The sequence below is a fragment of the Dermacentor andersoni genome, chromosome 11 (genome assembly GCF_023375885.2).
Source record: "Dermacentor andersoni chromosome 11, qqDerAnde1_hic_scaffold, whole genome shotgun sequence".
Lineage (NCBI taxonomy): Eukaryota > Metazoa > Arthropoda > Arachnida > Ixodida > Ixodidae > Dermacentor > Dermacentor andersoni.
Window position 1 is genome coordinate 77,517,161 of NC_092824.1, and position 10,917 is coordinate 77,528,077.

Genomic DNA, 10,917 nt, shown 5'->3' on the forward strand with positions numbered 1-10,917 from the left:
TGCGCACTGCCTGCTTTCTTGGTCGCTGGAGCGCGCAATTCGGGAAGCCAGAAAGAGGAACGACCGTACGCAGGCTTCTTACACCATTCGCTCAAATCAAGATCAAGGTCACCTACCTGGCTAGGAGAAAGAAAGAGAAGAAAGAAGCAAGCAAGGTACCGTTTTACGCGCTTGCGCTTAGCGCGAGCATTTTCGGCAGCAAGCCGGCGTTCGATTCGACATGTGCAGGAGAGAAAAAAACAGCCTCGGCAGACTATACGAGGCAGAGGGGAGAGGAGGGCGAGATTGCAGACGACACATTTCGGGAACGATCCGGAGCGTATACTGGCCAAAGCGGTTGCCCGTTTGCTCCGCTGTCCAATTTTCGATCATCGTTTACCGGTTTGGTTCGGGCTGGTTTGGTTGGGTTATCGCGGCTTATTCGGATACTCTGTCGGGCGGGTCGCCACGTTTGTTGAGCGAGTATAGATACACGCGCACCGGCTTACGACACGACAATGCGTGCAAAGCGACACACGAAGGTATACAAACTTTATGGACATAGTCGCCGTATAGTTTTAAGCAAGAAGCATCCAGGGTCGCGAAACGCGCGATTCGATAGCTACTGTACAGGAGATACAATTACATACGCACACTGCATATATATATATATATATATATATATATATATATATATATATATATATATATATATATATATATATATATTGTTACATTTGTGCATTCTGTAATAGAGAGTATTTGCGGCTCACGGTAGGCGCTGAAGAAAGGCGGCAAAATATTACATAACGTGTATCAGGCCAGACATAAGCACACCAAACCGGATTGCAGAAGTGCGTGCATGCCATGTTTAACAGGTGCAGACGATTGCACTATATACTACCTTCTAACTATTTGTTCGTCGCATGCTTTCGTGCTGAAGAAATAAAGAAAGGAAGAAATAAAGTAAGAAAAAAAAAAGCTATTCGTTTCTTGCATGTTCGCTAAAGAACGCATTAGGTGCCAAACCACGGTTTTTTCCATCGCTATAGAACGAAATATCCGATAAAAGCAAAGCACGAACACAGTTGACAAGATGTGAATCTGCGCACAAGCAAAAAGATTATATGTGATATTCTTTCTTGACGTTACCTGCACATTGACGGCGCTCATGCCAAGAAAAAAAAAAAAAAACACTTTGACCGAAGTCTCCAAACGGGCACGAAAGAGAACTTTCCTAAGCCAATGTCACGGAGCAGTATACACACTGATATTCTTTCTGTCAGAGATATCTTCACAAAGTTATGCCAAAACTACGAACTGGCTGGCACGCAACGCATGTACAAACCCGATGCTAGTTTTTTTTTTTTTTTTTTTTTTTCTCTACGCTTTTCAACATCGGCAACCTAGTTTGGTTATCCTATCATTTTCGTATTACTATCACGGCCAAGCGCGCCCGTGCCAATTCTGGACGCGAACTTGCACACCGAAACAAAGCTGCGCAGAAGAAGTAGATTTCTTTTTTTCCCCCTACGAGAGAGATCATCGGGTTACGTGAGAGCCAAATCACTGAATATACCACGTGACACTCTGCCCTCCACGGTCAAACAAAGTCGTGCCACCGCTATAGGCCCCCCTACGCGAACTGCAGAAAATGTTCCTCCACTTCCGACTTATCTGCGCGGGACCAGGCGCCAAAAATAAGTTACGGAGCGCCCTCAAACTTCGCGAACAGGGTTAAACCCCGGCAGAGTTCGGTTCGAAATCGGGACTCAAATCGAGCTCGCGCTGGAAACGGGCCGAAAATCGAGCGGTCGCGCCACCTCCGCGTTTTTCTTCAACGCACGCAATGCCTGGCGGCGAAAACACAAACACGCGAGCAAATATCGCCGCGCCGAGATCTTGGCTAGCAGCAGCGCACTGCCTCAACCGAATGAACTATACACGTACGCACCACATCTCCTACGCACCTACGCGTACTCCAGCCAGCGGCAAGGCGCCCGAGGAGCGTGAAGGAGTCGCCACTCGAAGGCGCTAATCGCGGCCGCTGTCATGCGTGACGACGACGACAACGACGGAACGATTGATCGAGCTCCCGACCGGTGGAGCTGAGACGCAGGAACCTTTGTTGGGTCTTGTCGGGATGCACGCTGATGAGACGAAAGTTGCTATTTGTCCTCTCAATTAGCCAATTATTTCCTTTTCCTCGTGTTCGTTCTCATAATAGAGCTCGTTTTTTGTTCTTTTAATCTTTATTTTTTCGTCTTTGAAAGAAAGAAAGTATAGCGTCGGTTTCGTAACTGTTAGGATAGCCACCACTTAAGTAGCGTATTTATTACTCATTTCCCGTTATTAACCCAGAGCACGAAACAATAAGGAAGGAGGGGGGGGGGATGCGTGAGAGAGCTAGTGGTGACGTCATCGTAAATACGGTTGGCATCAGTAGGACGAAGCTATAGCCCTCAGAGACGAAAATCGGGTTTTTCGATTTCCTATACAACGCACTAACTAACACGTCCTAAATAACACACGGCTTGCTTGCTTCAAGGGCTTACTTATCGAATAATTCGGCCTCGACGCTACAAAGCTGAGGACGTTGGGCGTCCGCTGATTTTCGATTGCACATGGTCATGCCGTCACGGCATCCGAGAGGTCTATAGAAACGAGATCCGTCAACGTTTTGGACGACTTCCTGAGTAAGAACGCGCCTTCTCACTTATGAAATGTCACATCTGCAGATATATTTCTTTTTATTCGTGCTCCATTAGTCGTTTGTTTAGCCTTCTTTCATATTCACCAGCAATTACTGCGTACGACAGCGTTTGCCTGGAACGAAAAATGAGACGCGACATTACAAAACGTGAAGCACCGTTTCTGCGCAAGAAGGTCGCGGATTAAACGAGCATTCCTACCAAAACCTGGCCTGCTGTAGATGAATAAGGACTATAGCATTGAAGAGGCTAAGGGACCGGATGTGGTTTTACGCGACTACGAGCAAAGGGAGACGGAAACACACAAACGACAATTCTGTATGGCGCTCTTCTGTTCCGACTTCCCCAGGTGGCTGCTACGTAGTGCACATCCTCTTTATATGTCTCAAAGGCGCCGACATTAAAAGAATTCGACAGTGTCCACAATACTACCCCGGGCCACTGAGAGCTCCGGCACGATGCCTTGACGCGCCTTGGCGCAATCTGGCCGCAACAAGGAAGATGAGATAAGGTTGTACACCGACGCAGATAACCGACCGGAGCGGTCGAGCGTCCGTGGCGCGAACCCAATCGATCGATCTTCCGGCGACCTCCATGTATACCACCGCGCCACGAAACGGCCAACAATCGTCGACATCGACAGCCGCGCGATCGTTGAAGATACACCGAAAGCCGTTTATTATTACTATGATCGTTTCTTTATTCACCTTTCTCCCCGTACTGGCTGTTGTCAGCAGGAGTCGGTGGACGGGAATTAAACGGACAGGAGATCTGGATGGCAAGCTTTCGCGACAGTCGGCCAGAAGTCAACATCGGGTGTTATATAGTATGCACCGCTATGGAATGCCCGTTTGCCATTTGGAACCACAGGTCGATCTTCCCGTCACATCGCAGCTGTTCACAATGCTGAAACAATCTTTCAATGAAGACTCACTTCACTCGTTCAACGACGCAAATTACGGTCACTCTTAATCCTTTCTGAATTTCGCTCCGAACCCTCGGTGCCGGTATACGTCGCTGTGAAGTCACGTGTTTCGGGGTGTATAGTTTCTCACATTTAGGCCATTTTTGGTGCAGAGGAGCAATTTTCGAAACATGACAGGCTGATCATCTGGTTTATTTAGGCCGCATTGTATAGTCCCTTGCCGTTCACAGCGCCCGAATAGAAGCAGACATAAAATACACGATGCCACGGCAAGTTCGATTTTAGCCTCAATGGCTGGAATCCAGCGTGCTAAGACCTCATCAACTTGCTTAGCACGGCGTCGCCAGTCCCCTCCCTCCTCCCGCTCCTTTTCCTGGCTCACAAATGACTCCTTCGCCATACGAGTGGCCACTTTGCTATAGCAAAAAACGCCATTGACTCACTCAACCTAACACAACTTAATATTCGTCACCAACTTATCTTTCAGAAAGAGAACGGGGGATATCTCTAGCAAGAATACCGCGCTATCGGTAAAGTAAAAGAAACGCGTTTAATCTCGGCAAGCCTCGGGAGTCGGCGTTCGCAAATTGGCCAACCCACTCGCCACGCTTACACGTACAGCGACGTTATCGCACGAGCGACACAGCCATCCGGGTCGGGTCAGTTAACTTTGCGTTCAGCGAAATCGGAGACGCCATTAGCGACACACACACACACACGATACTGCCTATCTTCCGCTGCGCGCAACTGTTTTGGCGGCGGAATAACCGGCGCATCCTGGGTAAACGAAGCACCGATGTAAGAACAAGCACATGCAGTCATCGCAAATCGGCACTTCGCGTGCGCGTTTTGCATCAACGCCGATGCACACATACTCAGCGCAGGTTAATATAACCGGGCACGCTACACATATACGGCCCGCGTGCTCGGCTGATCCTAACTCGTCACGTGGTCTTCTGCGGGAAATACGGTTCTCGTTTTCTCTTTGTTCTCTTCAGTGTCTCTCATAAAAAACTATTTTACTATTACCGTCTTCAACCGCAAATGACACCAACTGCAGAACTACAAAAAAAAAAATCATACGAGTACAGGAAAGACGTCCACTACACGACCTTTAAAGACAGTCATCATCAGCCTGGCCACGCCCACTACAGGGCAAAGGCCTCTACCACACTTCTCCAACTACCCCGGTCATGTGCTAATTGTGCCCATGTTGTCCCTGCAGACTTCTTAATGTCAACCGCCCACCTAACTTTCTGCCGCCCCCTGCTACGCTTCCCTTTTCTCGGAATCCAGTCCGTAACCCTTAATGACCATCGGGTATCTTCCCTCCTGATTACATGCCCTGCCCATTTCCTTTTCTTGATTTCAACTAAGATGTCAATAACTCGCGTTTGTTCCCTCACCCAATCTGCTCTCTTATCCACCCTTAACGTTACACATATTCTTTCCATAGCTCGTTGCGTCGTCCTCAATTTAAGAAGAACCGTTTTCGTAAGCCTCCAGGTTTCTGCCCCGTAGGTGAGTACTGGTAAGACAGCTGTATATCTGCCTTAAAAGACAGTAGAACTTGTTAAAAAAAAAAAAGACATACGCAATAAAACCCATATTCAATAATCCTATAAGAAAGTATATGAGATGCTACAGTAAAAACTCGTATGTTCCCAGACATCATATGGGATTTTTGGATACGACATTGCTTGAGCATATATTTTTTAATAGAATTCGGCTAAATGGAGGCTCTAAAGAAAAACAAGTAACCGTTTGCAAGTTAATGAGGCGTTCGAGGCATGAGTAAACAGTTTTTTAATGAACACCAGCAGCAGCAGAGACGAGAAACCGTGCGATGATCGCCAACGGGCTTGTTTAATTAAATTTCAGAATGGAAGGCGGACAGATCTACACTCGCAACATGTGGTCCGCTGTAATTGTTCCAGTGCAGTTAATAATATTTAATACGACGTTATTATTATTTGGCAAATGATTGTCGTCTTCGGTGCACTGTCCTTATTCAAAGCAATAATTAAGATCTGCCATGGATTCAACACGCATGCGGCGAGTAATCATCATACGCATTTATGTCCACTTCAGGAAGAAGGACCGCTCCCAGCGATCTCCAATTATCCGTCGTCTGTCAGCTGACGTCAATCCATACATGCAAGTAAAGTTCCTAATTACATCGCACCGCCTTATTCTCTGCCGTCTTCCATGCGCTTCCCTTGGCACTTCTTGGCACCCAGAAACTGCAAATGTAGCCTCCGAGATGGCAACGGTGCACCTTCTGGTGCCGATCTCGGAGGTGGCGTCGCGCTCTAACCACGGCCGCTCAGTGGAAACAACTGGTTTCCATTGAGCGGCCGTGCTCTAACAAACCACAGGCTATCTGCTTCACGCATTACGCTGTCTGCCTAACTCCTACTTCTTCAGCTTTCGGCACTTGCAAAGGCCAACTCGTTTCGCAGCCAGCGGAACGGGAGATGCGCCCGTGTATCACTCTCGTGGAACAACGGAATATATTAAACTCATTTTGCGTCTCTGTGCCAAGCCGTCGAGCGTGAGGCTCTCCGGACAGCATTGAACTGGCTGGACTCCATATCATTTTTGGAAATGAACATCCTAGGACCACGGCCGTGCCCGTCGATGGCACAGAAGGCCACAAAACCGATACCGCAGTACCTCAAGTCGAGAGGTATTTGGCCACCGTCTATAGAGATTCGGTGAGCTCCTTCAAACGTGCGCGAAATTTGCGCGTCTGCCTCCTCATCCCTACATCCCTTCTCCCCCCGTGCAGGGCTCCAAACCTGATGTGCGTCTGGTTAACCTTCCTGCCTTGCCCCTCTTCGGCTTCTCTCTCTCTCTCTTCGGGGAAAGCTTGCGCTCTAAGACAAGGATTGCGCTGAAGTTATCCACGGTCCGAAGATAAACGGTTTTCGCATTTTTGCCGTCACGCCAACCTCTCTCTGCGTACTCCGGTTTAACGCTAACGTCACCTGAGAACTTCCTCATTCTGCCTACTCGGAAGGCGGCGATAGCGATTCGCGATGTTGTATATTTGTCGACGATTGCGACACGACAGACGGTTTCCCGCACTCACGTCTCCGATAACCGGCAAGGGAGAATAACCGTACTCCAGACGGGGCGCTAATTTCGTCATACCGATAGCGAGCCCTCTCTTGCGACATCCAGACAACCACTTGCTGAGGTCGTGCGCTCCTTTTGGCAGGAGTATTTATGGAACTACGTCGTTACAAGCGACAGCACAATCGCGCGGCTTTCAGGTGCACGCAGAATAAGGATAGGGCTGCGTTCGATCTTCAAAGACAAGACGGCACAATGGTTAATCCTTTAGGCATTACGTGCGCGGAAGAGACGCACGAAAGACGCAGCGGCGTTCCACCGAACGGACACGTCGTTCGCCCTAACGAACGACACGTGGGGCCTAGGGTCGTCTGCACGTGGTTGAAAACGTTTTCGTGTGCGGCGTGACCACACGGTACAATATGCGCATTAAAGATAGCGCCAGTCACCCGACCATTAAACGCGCGTCTTTCAAATTATTAGGTCGCTAAGGAAACGTGATTATTCGCTTTCGAAAATGCCGGTTTTCTGGATCATCCGCAAGCGTCGAAGATGGTGTTTAACGGATTAACCGGAGACAGACCAGCAGACGCATACACGTGTAGTCTGAATGTGGGCTAATTTCCTCTGCTGAGTGACTTCACGGCACACCTCTTAGAATAACGATGGAAAATAATTTCGCAATGAAATACACGTCATCAAAATGCTGGGTGGCCCATCAGAAAGGACTTTTCATCTGGTTGCAACAAACGTACCACCCAAGCACGCGTGCCAAAGTCGATCGTGCCAGCGGACGAATACGTCTGCGTAGCAAAGGAGGCTATGGCGTAGCCTACACGGGTCGTCTGCACGCGGCTGCACGCCATGCCATCTGGAATAGCGATCGGCGAGTGATCATTTCGCAATAAAGCTCGAGTCGCTCACGTTACTTAAAAGCAGGTAAGTTGAATTGGTTATAGAGCAAGGCCTACTGCTTTTCAACGAGCGTGGCGGGGCATATGCACGTGTACTGGGAAGACATAGCGGGAGGGAAAATCGCTTCGACAGCAGACGGCGATCGAAAGCAAAGAAAAACACACAAGACGTGCGTCTGCATCGACTATACGTGCCGGGCGCACAGGAGCGGCCGGCGGCAAGATTACCCGAACGAGAAGAGATACAAAATGTATGTACAAATAAAAAGCGCCGAGACAAGAGTGAAGACGAAGATGAGAAAGAGAGAAAGCTCGCCATCGGGAAAGAGATGCGCCAGAAAAGAGCCGCGGGACTACGCCGCTTGTACGATGGGCAAAGCCGGCGCTGTAGGAAAGGCGGCCGCCGCGTTTCAATGACCCCGCGTGGCTAACACTCGCCCGGTCCCGAGGATGAATTACACTGTTGCGCGAGCTGTTCTCGGCACATATCCAAACTCGCACTATCCGCACGACACCTACAAAATCAGGGATTCGAATACATCCAGATAACAGCCCTTTTATTTAAAGAAAAGAACGTCGGAGCCGGGCGCGCGCGCCTAATTTCAAAAAGAAACGAGCACATTCCAGGGAGCAAGCAAGGCCTAAAGGGCTCTTAGACTTGCGGAGAGGGGGTTGGCGAGCCGGCGGCTTTTTCGCTTCCGCAGTTCGTGCCGGTGGCAGCCGGCACGAACTGCGACGTCCGACCAGCGACGTGGCCTAAAAAAACCGTAACAAACGCGGCTTTTTCACGCAGTTAAGCCGGCACTCTAACCGCGAGACGAACAGCGCGGTCTCGGAAAGTTCGAGAACGAATGGTCTCACAGAGAGAACGAACCGAGACGAACGGCGCAGTTTTGCCGGCGCCGGCCACGCCGGTGTTTAGAATGTATGGAGCGCGCCGATACCCCCCTCCCTCCACCTACCCGTAGTGCCACGCCTGCAAAAGGGCCGACACCGCGCAAGCAAGCGCGCGGCGCAGCCGCCGATATTTTTTCCTCATTTCTTTCTCCACGTCGTAGCTCACGCCACCTCACTTTCGCATTCACGCCGGCGCCGAGCGCGATGATGATGATGATGCAGAGCCGATATACTCACTGGAAGCATCCACTGTCCGCACGCCGCAACAAGCGACGGTGATGAGAACGATGGCGAAGACGACCACCAAAGACGACGTTGACCGCAGGGGCGCGGAGAAGATGCTCCACCGCAAGGCACCCATGCTTCTCGGAGACGCCGCACCACGTTCACCGGCCATCCAAAGGAGTGTGGTAGGCGCGCACTTGGCTTCTTCCAAAACACAAAACCCCCCGACGACGAAAACACCGAAAGGATAACACAGTCAAGGTGTCGCGCTGCCGCACACGGGTTCGAGGAACAGGCAAGGCAGGACGGACGGCCCAAGGAGGGTGTGTATTTAAAAAAAAAAAGCGTGCCGGAGCAAAGAGCTCACGCCGCCCGCATGCGACTGTCTGAACGCGTATGAGACTTTCGGCGGGGGGTATGCTCGCGGAATCGTACGATGTTGGGAGAGGCGCTGCTGGGCTGCTGCTACGAGCGGGGTCCACCCCCCTCGCCTCCTCCTCTCTCTCTCGCGCACAACCTTTCCAACGCTGCGCTGCCTTGATGATTGCCGACGGGACTCTTTTTTTCCTCATAGTTTCATTTTCGCCGCACCGCCTTCCCCAAAGCGTGACGTTTTGTTCGAGGAGGACGCCGGTGACGTTCACACGGTGTGTCCGTGACGTAGCACCTCCCAGCCAATGCAATGGAGGCACTGGCGCATCACGCCACCGCGCGCGCACTTGTAGTTCTTGTTTGGCTCGCGCGCGGCTTCGATTCGTTTGTTGTTCGCGTGCGTCCATGCGAGCGCTTTTCGGCAGTGGCGGCCTCATGCGGCGAGTCTTTCGAACCGGTCCGGGGAGGACCGTTTGAGAAATGCGGTGGCAAGGGCGTACGGGGAGATGTTGGCGGGTTGGGGCGCGAATTTCGAGAGAACCGGCGCCGCTGTTTTCGGTGGCGGTCAGAGCGATCGCGTTGGGACCGGTGGAAAGAAGTCGCGGGACCACGTCACGTGGAAAAGCCCGCGTCTGTGTTGATAGCGCCAGCCCCATCGTTAAGCGCCGCATTTGCGTCTTCGCTTGCCCCCAGTCCTTCGTTTTTATTTTTGTCTTGAGTCCTGAGCTGTGATTTTGTGCGACTCGACGACGTGTTGTGGAAGGCGCGTGCGCTTCCTCGAAGCACCGCGCGCGCGAGGGCCCATTTCGAGTGGCGTGAGCTTTTTATGACCGGCACGGCGTCAGTTCGATTGAGGATATCTCGGCGCCGTTGTAAACAAAACAAACGCGAGACTACTACTGTTCCGTGGTTGTTTGGCAAATTTCGTTCTGCGGTGTTTCGAAGTCAGCTACTGATGACGTGAGCCGCGTGATCGCCGTGGAAGAACGATGGGATGCCGTCGTCGTTTACGCTCCTAACATCCTCGTGCCAACTCGAATTTGAGGGTACGGTCAGTTTGTTGGTTTTTATTATCATTATATTCGAGCACACTAATGGACAAAACAGCGCGAATTACTCTGATATATTCGCAAAACATCGGACAATCGCCGTTTCTAAAGCACTTAGCTTTCTAAGTTGTTTTCTATTTTTTTTACAAACGCTGTCGCGAACTCTGATCACGCTTGGACTCGATCGTCATTAACGCCAAAAGATAAGCAAAATAAAAAAGCAGTCATGTGCGCTTTTCGAGTTCAAACAAACTGCGGCTTACCTCCACCCCCACTTTTTTTATTCTTTCTTTTTCACTTTTTTTTTTTTTTTTTGCTTAGTGACGGAAAGGCTGATGTGTGATGGAAGCTTCCTCTTGTAAACCGGACGTATCTGTATGTCAGTAACGTCCGCGGCCTCTGAGACACCGGAAGCGATGTGTATTCTGTGGGCGGACGTATAACCGTTACTGTGACTGCATTAGCGTGTCTGTGTTATCAGGTACAAACTTTATGGGTCACCTGAGAGCGTGATAGCTGGGGTCGCAAAAACGTCGGAAATGCTGGACATCGAAATGTCAACGATCGACCAACAAACGCCGAATTTACGTCGGCGCTCGGAACCCTTCCGTCCGATAACTCTTGAAGTTTTATTTCAATCGAAATCTTGCGTTTGTACGGGAACATGACACGCCTGTATAACCAAGTGTAATCAGGGACGACGACGTAATGGTAAAGCTTTTTTTTTAATTTTTGGCCTGTCATTTCGTTTTCACGGTGACTGCTAT

General features: G+C 50.3%; 1 protein-coding gene across 1 annotated transcript in view; it reads right to left on the reverse strand.

Annotated features, from left to right (window-relative positions):
• Positions 1 to 9,236, reverse strand: part of LOC126517360 (low-density lipoprotein receptor-like) — a 55,042-nt gene extending 45,806 nt beyond the window's left edge. Inside the window, exon 1 of the mRNA XM_050167065.3 lies at positions 8,742 to 9,236. Coding sequence (XP_050023022.2) covers positions 8,742 to 8,901 — 160 coding nt within the window. The 5' untranslated portion in view covers positions 8,902 to 9,236. The remainder of the gene's footprint in view (positions 1 to 8,741) is intronic.
• Between the last annotated feature and the right edge of the window lie 1,681 nt (positions 9,237 to 10,917).